Source organism: Anabrus simplex, chromosome 12 (assembly GCF_040414725.1).
Source record: "Anabrus simplex isolate iqAnaSimp1 chromosome 12, ASM4041472v1, whole genome shotgun sequence".
NCBI classification, from domain to species: Eukaryota; Metazoa; Arthropoda; class Insecta; order Orthoptera; family Tettigoniidae; genus Anabrus; species Anabrus simplex.
Window position 1 is genome coordinate 16,845,365 of NC_090276.1, and position 21,474 is coordinate 16,866,838.

The 21,474-nt window shown below is 37.7% G+C and overlaps 1 protein-coding gene across 1 annotated transcript in view; it reads right to left on the bottom strand.

Moving 5' to 3' along the window:
• NAT1 (N-acetyltransferase 1) overlaps positions 1-21,474 on the bottom strand; it is a 130,409-nt gene that overhangs the window by 54,904 nt on the left and 54,031 nt on the right. The window contains exons 7-11 of the mRNA XM_067156304.2: positions 16,274-16,473; positions 15,112-15,272; positions 8,423-8,572; positions 3,154-3,290; positions 443-611 (exon numbers count right to left, since the gene is read on the bottom strand). Of these exons, the coding sequence (XP_067012405.1) occupies positions 443-611; positions 3,154-3,290; positions 8,423-8,572; positions 15,112-15,272; positions 16,274-16,473 (817 nt within the window). The remainder of the gene's footprint in view (positions 1-442; positions 612-3,153; positions 3,291-8,422; positions 8,573-15,111; positions 15,273-16,273; positions 16,474-21,474) is intronic.

A 21,474-nucleotide genomic window follows, 5' to 3' on the forward strand; every position in this document is an offset into this window, starting at 1 on the left:
TCAAACAACACAAATACTGTAGCTTCATGGGAACTATCGCTTAAAATCGATATTAGCTCAAACAAGGTTAATCGATTGGCTAAAATCGGATTCAATGGGATCCAGCAATATTATCACCATAATACTTGACTTGATATGACTAATTCTTTCTCAGAAGGGCCCAATGATTGATGTTAGACTTGAAATATTTCACTGCGAGGCAAACTGCCTTTAATTATTAATATCGCTCATTTCATGCCTACTTGTGTGCTATCTACAGAACCTATCTACAAAGTGGTCAAGGACCTGCCACGTCACCTAAAACAGACGGGAACTACCTGAAGCTAGCTACAAATTGGAACTAGAAGCCCCATTAAACTTCCACGGGGTGATCTGTCCATACCCCAACAGATCACACGTGATATCAACACAAAAGGCAAATATTTTTTTAAAAATTTCATACCATTCTTATCAAGGGTCTGAGTCATCACTGATAGCAGAACTTTGCTTGTGAACCGATCAGGGATCTTCTGTTCCCGGTATGAACTTAGAGCTTCCTTGACATTGCTAGAGCGCAGATATTCCTCCACCAAAGATTCCACCTTCTTGAGGACTTCCTCCTTACTTGGACCCTGTAATACAAACATGCACTGAACTACCAAATTGCCAAGGAAATTATGTAAATGTAATTGAACATGCAGGAAAGGACAAATCAAGGAATTTCTTTGATATATAACTATTTTGACCAACTAAGTTTAAACTTTGGCAAAAGAAGTTTCAGGCTAGGAAATGAAAAAACAAACAATAATCAGGCATGAAAATTCTTCCCAGCTTGCAAAAACATTTATTTGGCATGCTATATCATCAATTAGCAAAGAAAAACTATATTTATCAAGATTCAAAACAGACATGCAACTGTTTTAAAGCAGAGTATGATCCAAAATATTTTAAAGTAATCTTAAGAATTTGTAATGTATAATTAGCAACAGTATAATGTATTTCTTTGTACACAATGCGTTAGACATTTTGTCAAACCTGTCTGAAAGACACACAAGAGCTACCAGTAATTTCAGACCGAATGGGTAGTGCAAGTGGAAGAAATTTCAATGTTCTCACTTGGAATACGTGTCTATGACTGAAATACAGTAGTTTAGAACAAGAGTTACGCCTAGCTCAGGAAAATACCCCATACACAATGAAGAAGAGAGATGATGTAACATTTTATAAAATCTCAGACACCTTCAACCATTCACCAGGTTTGATCAACCTTCCTGTGGAAACCGCGAATGAAGTAATGAAGGTTTTCATCATAGACAGAGCCACTAATAGAAAGGACACATTTTTAAAAGCAACTGATTAAGGTGAGACCGAACGCCAAAATCTGAAAAAAATTACTTTTTTCGTTTATTGACTAATGTTACAATTTGAAATTTAATGAACATTTTGATGTATCATTTATATGCAAATTCGTCCTAGAAGTATTTTTAATTATTTTTAAAATTTACATCTATACTGCATGGATTTTCGTTTCATGTTGCACCGATTGGTATAGTCATTGATATATCAGGAATTTCTTGGCTGTGGTTTGGCTCATTTTAAAGCTCCGGAAGTTTGCTATACTGTTGCGCTCTAGGATGTCTGCCTACCGTTGTTTACAAACAAATAATTGGCGATAAAGTCATATGTTTATTGAATCCTCCTTGTGGTTTCACTTTTCTTTCAGTTTTTAATAATATCATCTGTGTTAGGATTTGTGGGATATAAGAAATTAATGTTAGTGGTCTCAGATGCTGTAATAGCCTTAAATCATAGGAATTCAGGCAGACGTATGGTTCTTGAAGAACTGGGAGTAGGAAAGCATACAGCATCTGGATTGAAAGTGCTTGAATGGTCAAGGGCGCAAAAAGCAGAATTTGCGGCAAATATGGCAACAAAAGAAGCAAGAAAGAAATAAAAAGGAGCAGGTTAGCCAGTGACGAGTCAGATTATGGTGCTGGATACTTCTAATTTGTCTAGGAAAACGTATGGAGTAACTTTTAAGATACCTTTTTCACTCTTCAACTTTGGAGTTGATTTTCTTGAAACTAAAAAAATCTCAATACATTTTTCTATTTTCTTCAAAACTACACGATGTATAACCATAAAATTTTGACAGGTACTTAATGTGCATACAATACAGCTGGGGATCTACAATCAGGTCATTGCGACTAACACCTTGAGAGTTATGCCTCATTGTTCCTGATATTTTTTATTAGAATATATCTTTTCAAACAAAAAATTATTACTTCCACATTTATTGAACCACAGCTCCGATTGTAGATTCCAGCACCTATACTCCGCACGCCTCTACTTCTAAATTGACATTTTGGCAGACTTTGACTCTATCTGGTGGTTATGTACTGAAGCATAGACATCCAACAAATCCCAATCTGCCATTCATATCGTTTTATATCGGCAAAGCACGATCTCGAAACTCAGTTGCCAACTCCAATATTTACATTCGCCACGTGGTTAACCTATCTCGCTCAGCGTGTACGGTATTTGGTACACTTCGTGATCTTTTGCATTTTCCTTCAGTAATTAGTGTGCTTTTTATATTGTTGGAGGGTTCTAGTGACAGATCAGTGGAGTGTTTCCATTGTAGGCCATAACCTCTTTCCTGTGCCAGTCATTAGCGATGAGTGAAGTTTTATTTCCTCATTCTCTTTTTATATATTCTCTTATTAGTGTCGGATGTTGTCAGTGAGTGTGGTTTTTGTGAATTTGTTTTCAATCTATATTCATTTAGTTTCTCTGAGTATGGTATTACATTTTACAAGGGCTGTTTACCGCGGTCGTTTTGTATCAGCTATTCTCGCGGGCGTAGCACGCTGGCAACAGAGGAAAGGCGATGCTCATTTGTTTTGCGACACTTCAATTTAGAAGTAAGGCCGTGCGGACTATAGTAAGAGTTGAGGAATATACTGTAAAAATTTCATGCATTTATCTTTACCAGTTTCTCAGAAAAAGGAACATGAATTATACAAAATTAACAATGGCGAGATAGGGCGTTCGGCCTTACCTTAACACTAATACACACAATTAAAAGGTACAATGTACAGAATAATAATAATAATAATAATAATAATAATAATAATAATAATAATAAAGGGATCATTATCATCATTATCATACCTTATCTTTCTTACCACCCTTGCTCCTATCAAGGGAAGCTTGTTTGATAAGAATAGGTTCTTTTTGTAACAAAGGAGGGCTTGGCTTGAGTGTAGGTGGAGCCATCAGGGGTTCACTCATTAAGCCAATCTGACGTCCTGAAAAATAATTTACGTTATAAACCCATTGTTATTTAACATCTAGCACCACACACATAGATGAGCATTTACAAATATATACATAAAGAGATGTCTAACTGACTGTCAACACAGCTCAGAAAAATACCTCATACACAGTGAGGAAGAGATGATATAACATTTTATTAAGTCTCAGACACCTTCAACCATTCACCAGGTTTGATCAACCTTCCTGTGGAAACCGCGAATGAAGTAATGAAGGTTTTCATCATAGACAGAGCCACTAATTGCAAATACACACTTTTTAAAAGCAACTAATTAACACTGGTAATACACACATTTTAAAAGGTACAACGTTCAGCCACAGTTTAATCTGTTCAGAAACTTTCCTGAAGTCCTATGTAGATCCTGAAAATAACCTCTTAGGACATATCATAACAATATGTTGGATTGTCGGGCTCCATGGCTAAATGGTTTGCATGCTGGCCTTTGGTCACAGGGGTCCCGGGATCGATTCCCGGCAGTGTCGGGAATTTTAACCTTAATTGGTTAATTTTGCTGGCACGCAATCTGGGTGTATGTGTCTTCATCATCATTTTACCCTCATCACAATGTGCAGGTCGTCTACGGGATTCAAATTGAAGTCTGATTCACATGACCACGATCACATCTAGGGGAAGGTAGCATGCCCATTTATTGTCCGAGTCTCAGCAGTCAAGGGAAAAGGAAATGTTAATTCAAAACAATTCCAGATCATTAAATAGGATTTTCTTTAAAAGTGAACACAGCGCACTTATTACAAATTCTTGCCCTGACATTAACCACCAGTGGTGAACTGCTCTATTTAAGAAATCTAAGTTGCAAATTAATCTCACGATCTTTGTGTATTATAAGGGTAAAGACAGCAACGTTAATAGAAGAGGAAGATATCATTTTTTAGCGTCACAGGTTCTCCTTCAAATCAAAAGGACGGAACATTTTTTTATGCAGATGAAATTTGGACCAACACTGGAACAACTGGAAAAAACACAGGCCCACGAAAAACATGTTTCTGGGACTCAAACGGGTTGAAAAACCCTACCTGAGATTTGCTGTTCATGCAAGTAACAGGTTGGTGAAGGAAACTACTGCTAATGCAGACGAGATGGATTGTCTGTTACAAAATATACCTTTTATAAAAGCTTTCTCCAAATGTTATCGTTACTGATGATTATCACAGCAAAAAGGAGCCCTTAATAACAAGATGCCGAAAGAAATGCGCTATACAAGAATGAATGACGAAGGATCATATCCAATGCAAAGATTATTGCTTTGAAAAGGGGAAAATACATATTAATCTGCTTTAGAAAGAGGACTCAAGAGTACTCTGCCCAATTAGCTATGCGAATTAAACCCTACTGAACTCTGATGGAATCAGGCGAAACAATATGCGAACTTCCATACAACGGACGTCGAAGTGAAAGAAACGCTGAGTTCAATAGGAGGTTTACTGGCACACCTGACAGAGCAATTATGTGAATCATGATAAATTTGAAAACAATATGAGGAAGGCCAATGAAATTCCAAGCGAGATCAGTCATAATCGACCCGGCCAGCTCTGTAGCCCTTCAAACGAGGATTCTTGAAGCAGTGTGGGCTTTGAAATCTCTTGATGTTGCTGATAATGTTAGATAATTTACTTTGAAATGATTTTTTAGAAATAGTGTCTCACTAAGACCTCGTCAACGTTTTTGGTGATGCAAGAATGGGAAAGGGATAGTATTGGAACTGTAGCAGTCGCAGCCTTGATGCACAGGCCAATATTTGCCTCATGTGAAAATGGGAAATCATGAAAAACATTTTTCAAGGCAGCTGATGGAGAGATTTGAACCCAGCCTCTCGCGAATGCAAGCTCACAGTTACGAGACCACTAGCGCATGGCCAACTCGCCAGTTTATAACAACATTTAAATTATTCTGTATTGGCTATCTATGCCTATAATATGTTATTCGGTATTCTGTACTGTATATTACGGAAAAATATTTATTGAACTTTTGTTACATAGTCATCACACGAATTGTATGTTACATGTAAATTTAGCTGATGCGAGTTTTAGAATACATTGCGGAGACAGCCAGCAAATCAAGGCTGATAAATTATGTAAGAACAAATGACGACTCATTTTGTGTGCCACCCAGTATTCAACTGTGAGATACTAGAAATTATTTTACAGCCTTCACAATCATTTCAGCTTGTGGAAGTAATCATTCAGCTGGGTATTTAGCATATTATTCTTTACGGCGATATTCTCGAAAAGGGAATAACGACCTAGCGCGGCACACAAATGCTTAATTCAAATTACCTCAACTTTCAGATTGTTCGAGATTTCTTGCGCTTTTTCTTGTAACATTAGTCTACACACTTGAAATGGCTTTGCTTGAACACATTTGAACCACCGGTACACAGCAATGTTCACTTCTGTGAAAACCGACTCCTACTTTCTTTTCATTCCTCCATTCCTATTTTCCTCCCGCTCACTTTCAATGTTATTTTTATTCTTCAAAATTGGATTTTATCGCAGTTGAATTTTTAAAGGAGCCTTTTCACTTAAAGTCCTATGTACTAAATGTACACGACCTAATAGGTTGAAAGTAGATTTCGAAAATTTGGTTAGTTTCCACAAGAAAACTGTACTTGCAATGGAAAGGTCAGTCAACAGCATGAAGCACGTGAAGGAGCAGGTGAAGGAAGAGATTGTTGACATAAATGTGTGGAAGAAGTGAAGTGCCCAAACAGAGATGTACTACACACGGGAAGTGTTGTACCAAGCACTGTGCAACAACTCAAAATCTCAACTAATAAGACTAATACATTTGTTGAAAATAAAGCGTATGTTTCTACTGCAAAACTTAATATATTATTGTACACTGCTAGCATTAAAAGGCTACATTTAGTTGAATTCCAGTTTGCAACAAATTAAAACTGTATTAGGCATAAAAAGATTTTACTCAGTGGGTTGAAAAAGCACCTTACCTGTGTCAAAAAATATCTTCCTAGGGTTAGAGGAGAAACTTGTAGTTTAAATGAAACAAGAAATATATTAAAAGATCTGCAACTTTAAGAACAAAATACAGTAGAAGTCCGTTATAGCGAGAATTCATAACAGCAAAAAATTTACTTGCTATAACGGATTGTCGTTATATCCGATATTTGTATAAAAGTCGGAAAACCCTTTATGCACCTTGAAATCGGTATCAAACGGCAATCAGTTTGTTCAAAACTTGCGTTTCCGCCGATGGGCTTACTTGTTTGTTATGTATCGTAATCCGATACTACGTGAAAGAGTTCAATTTCATTCTGAAAAGAATACGGCACCGTATTTCTCCAAATCCAAGATGAACCCAACTTTTTCCTTCAAGAATTTTTAAATCAGGCTAAAAAAGAAGTTTATAAAATCATATGAATGCCTTGTTGTACAGTAGGCCTACGCATTTTTAGACTCCGAACATTGACTTTCATCACGCCGCTTTTTTTTTTTTTTTGCGACGGAGCAATTATTCTTTATTTCCGCGGGTTTAAGGACCATTAACTTAGCAGTGGCATTATAATACCGAAGAGAACTCGTTGAAAATTTTCCGGAAATATCTACTCCATGCGTCTCTACAACGATCCATCAGGAAATTAGTCTTGCTGTCTGTAAAACTGTTACTTTTACTCAGCGTCAGATATAACCGGCTACTGCTACAAGTACGTCTCGCACGTCCGGTTCAGCCAATTTCAGCGGCTAGCGATGTATAGGCCTAATCGCGAACGTTGAAAGTCAACGAACGAGTTTATTGCGATATTGTATGGCCATTACGCCCTTGCGTGTATCGTGCACATAACTCACAATTTAATCTTTGACTTCTTCAAAGCGTCCTTGTTGCGGACCACTGAATGCATTTTTTGTAGAGGACGAATTTTTTTAGGTGTTTGTCTTCACGCTAACGCCAAATTTTGGCTTTTGTTAAGCCTATGCCGTATTTTCTTGCACCTCCACAATTATTCTACATTTCCGAGTGTTTAATAAACATTAACTTAAAATTGGCATTATAATATCGACTAGAACCCGTTGAAAATTTGCTGGCAATACCTTTTCCATGTGTCTTTACAATACGACCATCCATCACGAAAATATTCCTGCTGTCCATAAACCTTAATTTTACTAAGCCTCAAGTACAATAGACGCGTTATGACTCTGCCACTTTTCTAAGAATTCGAAGGGTCACGTTTTGAAACCATTCTGCAGATTAGAGAAACACACAGGCTCTGTACAACAGGTTGTCGCGGCTAGCGATGTGTAGTAAAGATGCGGTCGTTTATTGTGAAAGAGTTCTGTGCGCGTGTGAAAAGCAGCAGCGTGGTTATCGCGGTAGTTGCCAGTGGTATCCATTGGCTTACTGTTAGGCCGCGCACGAGATTCAGAGAAAAAAGTCTTGGATTCGGAGAAATACGGTATCACTCCAGAGATTTGTGGCAAACACTTCAGCTTTCTTCTTCAAACAGCGTCGTCTAACCTAACCGTATATGTAACCTATCATGAAAACATTTGAAACGCATGTAGAGCAATAACCACCTCGCGAAAAATTTACATGCAAATAGCCGTAACTACACGCAAGAAGATATGAAATATCCTTCGAAATCAGTGATGTACTCTGCCATATCTTGAGGTGTATCACATTCTTACTTAATTTCTGTATATAACATTAAAATTAAGACGTCGTTTATTCAGTCTTTATTTTTAACGAGTTAACAACCGCTATCGGCCACGTTATTTATGTATTTATTACGAAAACTTGTTATCCTCTTTAATTTTGAATTTCCTTTAGAGAACAGCAGTCAATGGGCATTACTGTTATTACTAATCAATTCCAACATCGCCTTCGAATGTCGACGAGAGAAATTGTTAGTGCACATAGCGAGGAAATTATGCCGAAGGTAATCGATCGCATGCAATATAATTGCTAAGAGTGCATAAATATCGGTAACGGAAAAAAATGCGCACGCTTAATCACTTGTAATAATGGATGCTCCAGTGATAGGGTTCTCCCTGTAACCGAAGGAATGTTGAAGGGACTTGTTATATGCCGTACTCGCTATAGCGGACTACTTCTGTACCATTAGAATACACTAACCTGAATTCAGTCCCATAGATGGTTTAGCATTAACTTGATTGGAGAGAGAGTTAGCTGCTGGCCTGAGGGATACTTCCTCAGGTGAGTGACCTTGGGGATGAGCCAGCATCATCTTGTTCTTAAAGCGAGGAGGAAGCTCCTTGCTTCCAGCTGGAAAAAGAAAATTTCAATACAACTTCCTATAAGAAGGAAACAGTAAACATACAAAACCATCAACTTGATCCATATGAACACAGTTACAATCATGGAGGAGTCAATTCCACTGAGGAAAGAGCACTTGCCTCTGTAAAGGAGTTATTAAAGTCATTTAGACAAATGCGCTCATAGCACTACCCAAACTAATACTGAATCATTTGAAGTCTACAAAACCTGCATTACCGTATTTAATTGTGTATTAGGCTTTTTGGGACAAAGAAAATGAAAAATAAATCTCACGTAAGAGACCCCCAACGTTATCAGTCATAGAACAATGATTCCACTTCGAAGAGGGCACAAGCCTTATTACAGCCCCAGTAACATCACAGAAATTTGTTAATAGTTTAGCCCATATGACCTGCGCAATGGAAACACACGTCGAAGTAATGCTTCATAGTTAAGAAATGTCGCCTCCATAGTGTAGGCCTACTGCAGCTCTGATGCGATCGTACAAATAGGGGAATAATTTTGTGTCTGACTTGTGCAATTAAGGAACACATCAGTCACTCTGTATGTCTGTTTTACGTAGTTAAGAATGTCCGCCAGCGTGAAGGTTAACACATTTAGCTGTCGTTCCTGGGGGCCTGGTTTTGATTCCCAGTATCGTACTGCCAGAGATTTAACAATGGCAGTAAAGTTGATATGCAGTAAAAAATGGTACATGCGGCTCCCCTCCACTGGGGGGCTGCACCACCTTCGGATGAGGAAACTAGTTTACTTTAGTTAAGAAATATTCACGGTTGGTGCTATTAATATAGCAGGCGAGATCATTAACGAAGTGATAGTTTGATATCTTGTAACTGGGGCCAAAGTAGCCTACGTAATCTTTGGAGAGTAGTAGTTTTAAAAACTAGATAAAAACAATCCAATCATAACGATGGTTTTACTCGCCAATGTACCTAAATAATAATAAAGGTGATATTGATTTCACGTACCGACTAAATAATTTACGATTTTCTGAGACACCAAATAGAACATACTATAGAGTGTTCCAACCTTAAATTGCAGTACAGCGTAGATGGAGCACGCTGTTGTGAAATCAACTCGTGGAGATCACGCTCGAGTGTGACTCAAACAGGGCGTCACAGTTCCACATTTTTCGTTTGTGATTTTAAGTTCCTTCATTCATAAATTAATATTTATAGGCACTGGCGTTGCTCTCAGACAGTGGACATACACCTATCATTTCTGTAAGGCCAGATGTTCCTGCTTTGGATGAACCGGGTTCGGGAGATGAACTTGATGATCTGGACAATGAAGAAAGTCGTATTAAAAACTTTTCATCATCGACATCGTCCTCTTAATTCATCTGCTTTCCACAAATCTCATTTTTTTTCTTTACTTCGTTCACGTAATTTGCCCAATTGTCTTATGTTTTTATGGCATAAATATGTTAGTTCAGCATTTGGAACAAAGTAATGTTCATTACACGCGTAGACAAAGGCAAATCACGGTCCTCAGCCTTTTGGCGATCTAAGCCCCAACTCACCCCTTCAATGGCGCCTGCCGTGCACTTTTCACTGTGGTATCCTTCCATTCTTTTGTCACTGTCTGCCCAATATTTACCCACAATTCATCTGTGTAAATTATAGCTTGATTTTGTGCCCTCAAACGTTTTATCTCCCTGAAATATCTGTGCCTCCAATTAATAATTTCATCGGTTTCAATGAAAGCTGCTTTATATCCCTGACTTAACACATTGATGACCGGATGCTTGAGCTTGTCACATACCCTGTGGACCGGACATTCTTCTACTAAGCATACTAGGGTGCACTTGATTATAGAATGTACATAAATATTAAACCAGTCAAGATTTTATCTTTAAAGTTGGTATGAGTACTCAACAATGCCCCTAGTAATACTTCAACATATCTAAGATAAGCAAGCAAATGCGTGTTAATTCAACAACACATCATTAATATTTACATCGTTATCATCGTCAGTCACTAAAATAAATCAGCACACTAGGTAATTTACGGCGTGTCTTCCCATTGGGGCTGTAGTTTGGTTTGGTTTTTGGGCGTTTGTAAGATAATATACATATTTCATTTTTGTGATGTTTAGCCAAATTGTTGAGGGTTCATATGTCTTGGATTTTTCGTTTTTCCGTGTTCGTTCTTTTCCCGGGATCCCTCCAAAAACGGAGAATCAAGGTTCCACTGTACGTAATAATTTAAAAAAATATGGCAGCAACGAACATGCAAAATTAAATATAACATGCATCACTGCCACACCTGTAGATATCCATAAATGTGACCTCTCTTATCTCAGTTACAGCTGTTTAGGTAAATCCCGATGTGATAAATGTAGAGAACAAGTATTGTGTATGTGCTCTGCGAGGGAAGGGATTACCGTATAATCACGAATACCACCCGCCACTGAACAAGACCCCCACCCTAAATTTGAGATGGCAAAATGGGGGAAAAATGAAAAATCAAGTAACTTGCATACCTACTTAATTTTCCTCAAATACACCACAAATATAAATTCATACAGCATACAATTAATAAAATCATAAAATCTGTTCAATAATCAGATGGTTTATAATTCACCGTAGTCATCTGAATGTTCACCACAGGAACTTTCATCGCATCCATCTTTCCACAAATAGTCGTCCTCACTACCGTCCACTGAATTTGAAATTTCACATTTCTTACAGCTTTTGGACCCTAGATCGTTGGAAATACGCGGCCATGCGGTCTTGTTCCAGCTGCACATTAGTCCCACTTCAGGCCTCTTCATTCGTCCGGTTTGTGTTAACGCGTGATCACCATCAAACATACATTCGGTATACATCTGTTTGTTTCATTGCAGTTTTGAAAGGCCGGTCCACGCACACATCCAACGACTGTTGAATAGAAGTGAATCCTCCGGGAATAAACGCAAGATCTGTTTTTTCTTTCTTCTTCTTCATCATCCATTCCCTTTTCCACATTCTCTCTGGGTAGGGTAGTGTACTAAAGCCCTCCACCTTACTCTATCTTTCCACCATTCCCCTTCTAGTACTTTGCCATCGACTCCTCTATTTGCAATACAGTCCACAAGAGCTCCTAAATCTCATTCTAGGACGTCCCCTAGGCCTCTTTCCAGTCTCTGTATCCATGAATGTTCTCTTTGGTATTCTCTCGCGTGTGTCCAAACCAGTTTAGCTTTGCTATCAACCTCTTCTTGAAGTTTCACACTCCCACGCTTCTCCTTATTTCCTCATTTCATATTCTATCTCGTCTTTCCCTGCATGCTCCTCAAGAACCCCATTTCAGCTGCTTGTATCGACTTTGGTTCTGCTTAGTTAACATCAATGCTGCTGAAGCAGAGGTCAGTATAGGTAAATAATAGGACGAGTATAAAACCTTCTTGTACTTCATTGGCACATCTTTCCATACAATATCTCTCGCACACTAGTAAATCAATTTCTCCATCCAAATTTCCATCTTGTAATATCACGCTGCCCAAATATTAAAAAATTTTCACCACTTCAAGGGGTGAATTTCCTATTTTTATCACTCCCCTGGATTTTCTGTTACCTCTTGATCAAAGTCTTCCTTTTTGCAGTACTAATCTTCATTTTGAAATTTCTTATCTCTTCATTCGATAAATCAACTTGTCTGTACTTCCTCTTCATTATCTCAAACTACAATGTCTTCAGCAAAGAGCATAGACTATTTGCTCGTCCATCATCTCCTTGATATTACGTAGAATTCTATCCATGATGATAATGAAGAGTAAGGGAGACAATACACTTCCCTGTCTTAAGCCTGTCTCAACTCTGAACCATTCAGTTTGACCCACTTTGGTTCTAACACAGCTTTCGCAATTTTGATACGTTGCCATTACCACCTGTATTGTTTCATTCCCAATCTGTGCCTCTGTCAATGTTTTCCATACCATCCTCGGGACACTCATATGCCTTTTCAACCCCTAGAAACGTTACTACCATGTCCTTTCCATATTCCCAATACTTTTCCATCATTTGACGCAATGTAAATATTGGGTCAAATGTTGACCTGACTCTTCAGAATTCATACTGGTGTTCTGCCAATTTTCCCTCTACTCTGTCTCTTATTCATCTATCCAAAATTCTTTCAAGGATCTTAACTGTATGAGGTATCAGTGTCACTCCTCTAATTTTCACAATGCTTCCTGTCTTCTTTCTTGAAAATAGCTATAATGACAACTTTCGTCCACTTTTTGGAATGGTCTTTTCTCTCCATACCACTCTGAAGAGTCTATACAACCACTGTAGACGTACTGGCAGAAACTTCTTTATTCGTTACAAAGCACACATTAGCGCCTTAAAGCATAATCACTTTTCGTTTATAGCTCAACATAACTAGGATTATAAGCATAATTTTACAAATACAGTATTGAAAACGACATGCAGATTTTAAGTATGATCCCCAAAGGCCCTCTGCTCAATATTAACGGAAGAATTTTACATTACTATAGATCAATACGCAAACCCAAACTATAACTTGAACGAAATTACAGATAAAGTTAATCATCATCATCATCATCCTAAACCATCTCCAGTTTCCCGGGTGTGGTATATGAGCCTCCTCCATCTCCTCTTTAATACAGTCATCCCGATTTTAAGAAACACCTACATAAAAATAGTTAAACGGAATCCAATATATATCAAGGAACCTCCCGAAGACATGCCCAGCCATACTCCACCTCCCCCAGTAACTTCCCCTATTGAACCTCCACTTCCCCTCTCTACCACACATTCCCCAATCAATACCCCGCATGCCCCTCCACTTCCCCTCTCCGTTACCACAAGTAGTAGCCCTAGACGTACACGGAGCAGTACACGACGTGCGCCCTAACTGTACACATTCGACCAGTCAATAGGATTATGTAAGTAAACACTTATTTCACACGTTCATTAGACATTCCACCGACAAAATTCTAATACTTCATTCACTGAATGTCCAACAACAAAACTACAAAGAGGGAGCATCTGCACCTACTCAATATCTTTTAACGAGATTAGTAACAATTAAAATAATGACACACCATAATATTTTGATGTTCACCATCCAACATTCATAATCATATGAACTTAAAAGAAAAACAATATACATAGTTGAATATTCTAGAAACATGCCTGTGAACGTACATAATTAATATAATTCCAAAGCGAACCGCAAGAATACTGTGAACATTTTATCGTGTTTTAATGTACTATTTGATAAATTTTATTACATCCATATCATAGAATGTTCCAGAATGTTTAGTATATACATACCAATGAATGTATACAACGATTCACCAATATGAACTGAACTTCAAAGTGTACCTCAAGAATGCCATAAACATTTTACTTGTTGAAATTGTATTTCACCAAATTATCTACTACTCACGAACAGTACACTAGAATTTTATGTAACATATACATGTCACATAAAATTTTGACACCTGTTTTTAAACCAGAAGACACGTCATATTGTATATTTTATATATTGAATATTTAAATATTACCACTCACATCATGTGACATTCTTCATTAGATTTAGTAATGTTTTAAAATTATATGTTAAGTTAACTTTAGATCTTATGACCAGCTGAGGATGACCTCTGTTAAGGTCGATACCGGTACTGCTTAGTAACAGGATATAATAAAGTATTGATTAGGTGGACGGTACCCATTCTTTGTGATTGTACATACCAAGTATCAATACGGACATGAAACCGATAGATTACAATAGTGTGTGGTAGGCCTGCTGCTTAACCGACAGACACAAATGACTGCCATTAAGGTCTTTTATATTAATATTGCATAATACAATACCGTTCTCTCTTTTCTCTACGGGGTCGAAATGAATGACGTGATAAGAGTAAATAAAACCGACTATATTTACTTTATATGTAGGCGTAAAAGCAATGTGTTCACCAATTTTATTCTTTTTAAAATTAGAAATACTGCCTTCCAACTAAAATAGCCAGTAAAACTCAGAATACATTTTATAAGTTCGTTACACAATAGCGTCCAATGTTTACATGTACAATTCATAGCCCTTTATAGCCTAGAAGTCACGTGTTCACTGCAAAAAATATGAGGTTATCTCATATTGGACCCCCACCCCACACCTGCCTCTACTTTTCTTGGCTATAAATGTGGGAGTAAATATAGTATACAGATTCAAAAGATACGTAGTATCGCTGAGTCATCTATCCTAAATGCTGAATTGTTAAAATATAGCGCACTAGCCAATAAACTTGAAGCAAGGACCCATTACAAAATCCACCAACAATTACTAACTGAAGAAACAGAAAAAGTTCTTGAAAAGCCTGCAGGCAAAGCAGAGTGAGATTACATTCTACTTTACCACTAATAATTTTGTCAATTTTTAACTGTCAACTCCTGTTACATGAAAATTTGGACATATTTATTATTTTCTTCTGCATAGGAATTCAGGCTATTATACTGACTGTGTGGTCATTAACTCAAAAGATACTCTAAGGAATAATTAATGAATAGACCGTGAACTTACTGTTATTGAAGTTCTGTTGTTGCTGCTGAGAATTGTTGGAATTAAGGTTCTGTTTATTGTGATTCTGATTAAAATTCTGGCGGTTCCCGCCACCAGGAAAGAAGTTCTGCTGTTGACGTGATTGACGATTGTACACAGGCTGATACCCATTGCTTCCAAATCTGCAGGGGAAAGTTTACATCTTGAATTTTCACAGGGTTGAAAAATAAACATTCATTAATATTCACTAGTGCATTGTACTCTTTAACTACATGTACTGAACATGATTTAATATGGTAAAATATTATTCTGAGAACAAAAATTTGAATTCACACTAACAGTCACCGACAAGTAATTTATGATTCCAGCTGAAAACAGGAAAGACTCGAGGTAAGCCAGTGTATCCAGAGAATGTCTCTGATACACATTTGATAAGACTGCTTTAAAGCTCCCCTTGAAGGATTAAGTTGATTAGGACCAATTTAAATCAAAGATGATTAATATATTTGAGGAGATAGAAATTATCCTTTAGAATGCTCCAGAACCATGTGATATGGATATTTGAAAACCATTATATAAAAAATGAACAGGTCCAAAAATAAGTAAAATATTAGTCAAGAATGGTATTACATGGAAGTCCTGTTGATAACAAGCACCGCTGAAATCAATATTCTATAATTAACAAACTGCCCTCACATATCTCAGACACCTTCAGCCATTCATTAGGAAAGTACCTTCCTGTGGAAACCGCGAATGAAGTAGTGAAGGTTATCATCACTGATGAAAATTGTTCAATATTCAATTGAGACCTAAATCTAACATTAAAACTGAACAAATCCATACAATACGATGAAATGCAGTACGTGAGATATAGATGGTGTACTTTAGCACATCTTTCAACTACAAAGCAGGATTTGTTGCTTTTCCTGATAAAAATATACGAACAACTCCCTACGTGGGAGAGCAGTTCATATCACAAAAGACCATCACTTACAACTCAAATTACACCATAAAATATTACTCGCTTGGGTACAGAACTTATCAAAACCATCACCTGTAGTCGAACACCGCAAGCAATTCTAAATTGCAATTTCAGTTGTTATTATTATTAATGACAAGTAGAAGACCACACATCTGATGTACCCAAGTTACCAAGGGCTCAAAAAAATTAAAAAGTACTTACGAGAACTTGTCGTGCTGCGAGGGGATGGGGAATGACGAGCTGCTCAGAGGGTAACTTAGCAACTCTCCCATATCACCCCTCGTCTTCAGGGGATTCCCAAACATGACACTCCCACCTGGTGCACGAGCCCCAGGGACTCCTCCACCTACCATGGGTGGGTTGTAACCACTCCGTACCCCACGAGGATCCTCATCACGGATCTGTCAAAATAACATAAGAGAGTCGCTACTAAATAGACAGCAAATCAAATAAATTCAGACGAAATATCATTGCTCTGCCCTCAAAAACAAAAGCCAACACAAATAATATGAATATTTCACAGTTGCTCATAGGCATTTGATCACTGAAGTGACGTAAAAATAATGGTACAGATTGAACTCTTGTCACGAGATGCAGAACTGTAGTAATTAGTATCATATGAAACGGAATTGGAAAGGAATGTCCTACAGCAAACCCAAAAGGGTCACATCCTAATAATCATGGTGCAATCGAACCAGTGCTCAGGAGGCTGAATCTCACAATACATTTCCAGTAAATTTTCATGTTAGGTTGCTCTGAAACATGCTGTACCTTGTGAGTAGAATAGGCTGCTTGAAGTTTCCAAGTGCATCTAAGAAGCAATATGAAGTCCCATTTGTCAAACCGACTTAAACTGAAATAACAGTGGCCCTATTCATAATTCATACGCACACAAATAATACTTCGACTATTAATTTTAGGAAAGGAAATTATCTGGAGAAAAAATAACTTTTCATGATCATACACAGTCTTACTAATAAAAAAATCATACAGTTATTTAACACTTGTATAGTTATACAATGAACCCTGTAAAGTGCTGCGTATTTTTCTAATAAACGTGGTATACGCATTGTATTACTATACTGCACATATACATTCCGATGCCGTAGGAATCTCTTCCTGCAATTCACTGATGTATTTCTTCACGTTCATGGTCGCTTTTGCCGGTTAGGCCTATCTCTATTCAAATCTGAATGTTATCAGTAGAAATAGGTGTACATCCAGTTATGCACAGAATTTCAAGCTGCATCTAATGCTGTCAACAAAAATATTAGAAAGTAATCGAGTGTGAAAATATTAAAATAATAAAAATCTTCATTGCATGGAACCTATCATGTCAAAACTCCCATTTCATATTCATGATGTTTGTAATTTTTTCACTGCTGGTAAAGAAACATTTCAGCTCAACGCAGATTAAGTTTGATTTTAAATTTGATGATCAAAAATTCAGTATGCGTCTTTCCTTATAGTCATGTTCAGAAATTGGTATGCGCAAGCACGAAAAAGTCAAACGCTGGCCAACGTCTTTACTATTAACTTTAGGGGTGGGGGGTCGAAGCAAGGCAAATCGGTCTTTGATTATCAGGCCAACGTACTGTTAGGAAATATCACATTTACTATAACATCTACGACTTTGGTAACAGTTCTGCAATAATTGATTCTGATGTCCCATGCATTGGTGCTACACCGTACAGCTGGGCACCATTTACTAACCAAAGTAAGCATATAAGAATTTGTTCTTTTTCGAAAAGGAACAGACTTCTCTTTTGTTTCAGGTTTCAATAAATAACCGATCATTTCAAGAATATAGTCGGCCTGTGTTGGGGTTATACGAAATCACTCGCAAAAGTCCGCTGAAGTGAGGTTATGAAAATTAATCTTGTCTTTGTACGTTCTCTTATTGGATTCATCACTGTCCTCACTTGATGCTATTAAAAGCTCACGTCGTAACATGTTTTGAACACCAAACAAAATTCTACGCCGAGAAACTAGTGTACATACTTGTTAATTAACAGATGAAAAGGAAATCATCTCCTTGCAAGATTTATGAAAACTTTTCACTTCATTTCTTTGTTTTTCCATTTTTGTACCAATGGAGGAACATAACAGGCTTGAAAAGTGAAAACACCCTAACTTTTCTCTTTTCACGTTGCAAGCTAAATCTGAAAAGTGAGGGTGGAACAAAATCTGAACTGAAGAGTGCAAAGTTCGTTCGTGGAACAGGCTCCTCATCTGCATTACCAGCTAGGAAGAGAAAACGTTCAATTTCTGATGTGCAAACACAACAAACATGAAGAAATATACACGTTTTTCTTCATAAATGATCGGGTGACATTGTACAACGCTAGTTCTCCTATAAGAACAGAAGTCATTTTTTTCAAAAACATGGAGTAGACAACAACCACCTGCAGAACTTTTAATTTTAACTCTCTTGCTATAGCTTTTAATACACATTTCACTCACAACTGCACATCGGAACTCTCTCTTTCAGTCTCATATTCATGTATCTCTTTTTCTGATTAGTGAAAACCTTGTTCTTTGTCCAGTGCCCGGCATTTACCGTATGCATGTTCAAGAAGAGTTAACTTTTCCTCTGATCACATGGTGCAACCTCTCTCCACATTGTACTTTCAGCGTCATTACCAATTTGTTCTGCCGAGCTATTCTTTAGCAGTAAAGAATGTATCAGGAGAAAACGCAGTAGCCATAACAAAACTTAAAGCATGCAAATGACACAAAGTGTGTGGCAGGTTTCTCGCTCGTGGTACAAACAGAAATGCTAACAGACTGGGTGAAAAAACACTTGCATTTCTGTGTTGGGAGGCTTGTACAAACCTTGATGTAAAAAATACCCACCACCAAATTTTGTTACGATTATGTAGCGATTTATTTGCGCAAGTATACTAAAACACCGGAATGCTGAAGTGAAGGACAACTGCCTCACTCTCCAGGTAAGAGATGCCACTGATATTTCAGGTGAACCTCCATGCTAAAACCGATTTGTACAACTGCAATACTAGCTCCCCATTAAGAGAATATACAAATTTTTCACTGCATATTCAGTTATTAAGGATAGTTCACAGCCCTAACGCACATCAATTGGTAGATCTCTTGCTCAAAGGTTTGTAACACACCTTCGTTATACAATATTTTTTAAATATGGAATTCAGGGAGAAAAATTATCCCAGACTATATTTCTCCCACACCCCCCCCAGGGTCTCACCTGAAGGTTGAATAGGTAATCCTTATGTTCTCTTAGACACAATAGCTCTCCCCTTGTTTGGTGAAAGGTAAATAGTACCTTTACCTCCACCAAAAGCTTCTAGAAGAACTTTGATCGTTTATTTACCTCGTCCAGTTCCCGCTGGGAAGAACTAGTGTATATTGCCCAATAACTACCTACGATATTCTTTACTAACAAAACTTAATTAAAGTCTTCTCATCCCAACCATTTTTTCCTAAACAAGGCATTGCCCACAGACTACTCCATTCACAAAATCTACCAATTTCTCTGACTTAAGATGTCTGTAGGTCCAACGCTACCTTTGCTAATCTCTCTGAATTCCAACTAACACACTTAAGTTGCCTATCAGTATTACTTCCACGTCAGTAATGTCTATATCCAGCTTTTCCAGGAGAATGCATGAATTAATATATCGTATAATCCCAAGTACCACCCACCCCTGAGTAAGACCCACACAATATATTTTAAAGGACAAAATTTTAAAAAAGAATGTCATTTTATCACGCACATTTCATGAATTTAAAATAGTTTTGACAGTTTTTAGGGGTCCTTGAAATAATAAATTCTGACTTCTGGACAAGTTTCCGAACGAGGTCACCAGAGATACGATTCCACGCAGCCCATACCTTAAAAAAAAAAACAACAAAAAAAACAAAAAAAAAAACCCAGCTGACCTTCCTGGCGCTTAATACGACCAGTTGGCGTCTGTGCATGATTGTCAGCCACCACCCACTCTGTATACGGCTGTTTCAAGTCTGCTTTGAATGGACTGTTTGCAGAAACGTCCAAGCTGTAACAGAAGTCAATCCGCCCAGAACAATTCCTGGATTGAATTTTGTGTCCTTGGTTTGCTTCTTCACAGCAGCTGTCTGTAGCAAGCAAGTTCTTCCGTCCAAGCAATGCACCGTGGCAAAGTTGTCAAACACATTTCAGCCAGTCTTCCACTAGTAGACTGTCCATCCAACCAGCAAGTATATTTTCTTTCCAAGACCATGTACAGTGGACGTTTACTTCCATCAACAGGTATCCATAACATTACCCAACACATCTTATACATTACCACCCGTTCTGATAGTAACACTTTTGACCACTTAACAATGGCATTTCAGGATATACGGGCGTCTGATCTGCATTTCCAATTCGGGAAAACAGATACAAATTTTTCTTTCACAACAAAATTATATGGCGGTGGGCACCCCCCACCCTGGGCAGTAGGAACACACTGTGAAATTTTTGTACGCCTTCTAATGATCAGTCCATTCCTCTTGTAGAAATTTGATCCACCTCAGACTGCTTCAAACTCTGAAGTTCTTTTGCTTTTAAGTGGCATATTTTGACAGACATGCTGCACCTCAACCACATTTCTGTATTGTATTTATACAGAATACTTTAAATTTCAGGAAACTGCGGAAAGCTCTACGATCACCCCTGTGGTTTAAACGAAAACCTTTCTATGGTTTAAACAAAAATCTTTCTTCTTTCCACAATCTTGAAATTAAGATTTATATCGTATTTTCTACCGGCAGCACAATTTTCGATAATTACAACTTCCTTTATAACTTTCTGTTCTTCACCTACAGTAAAAGACTACAAACGCTTTGTTGAATTTACTGCGGCACCAAGAACGTGAGACTACAGACTGACTCCCGCCGAGTGCTTACGGAAAAAGAAATAGATGTGTGTTTCAGGGAGCCCGCAGTGAGAAGCTCTGTTGCCAAGTCGGAACAACCACGAGTGTGCTGATGTTTGATCTCAGGGTTGTTCTGAACTTAGAAATAATTTTACTGGAATTATAAACTACAGCTGACTTTTAGGAAAGTTTTACAAACATTTAAATTTTAGAACAAAGTTCCATGATGACATAACAGTAAAATACGGTACACATGTACACTTGTTAGTTTGAAACAAACTCTATCGGAAGACATGGATGAATCCAGTGCCAACGCTTGAAACTTAGGTACACTCAAAACCGTCTAATTTCCCAAAACTCGTGAAGTATCAAGCCACGGCATGGAAGGCTTGAATGAGACCCGCATCGAATTTTTAGAAGCGATATCTTTGAATTTTTTTTTTAAAGGCGTGGGTGGTAGTAGAGATACGGTAATACTCATCCTTTTCAACACCAGTTTCCCATTTCTTCCTGTCCACACACATCTGT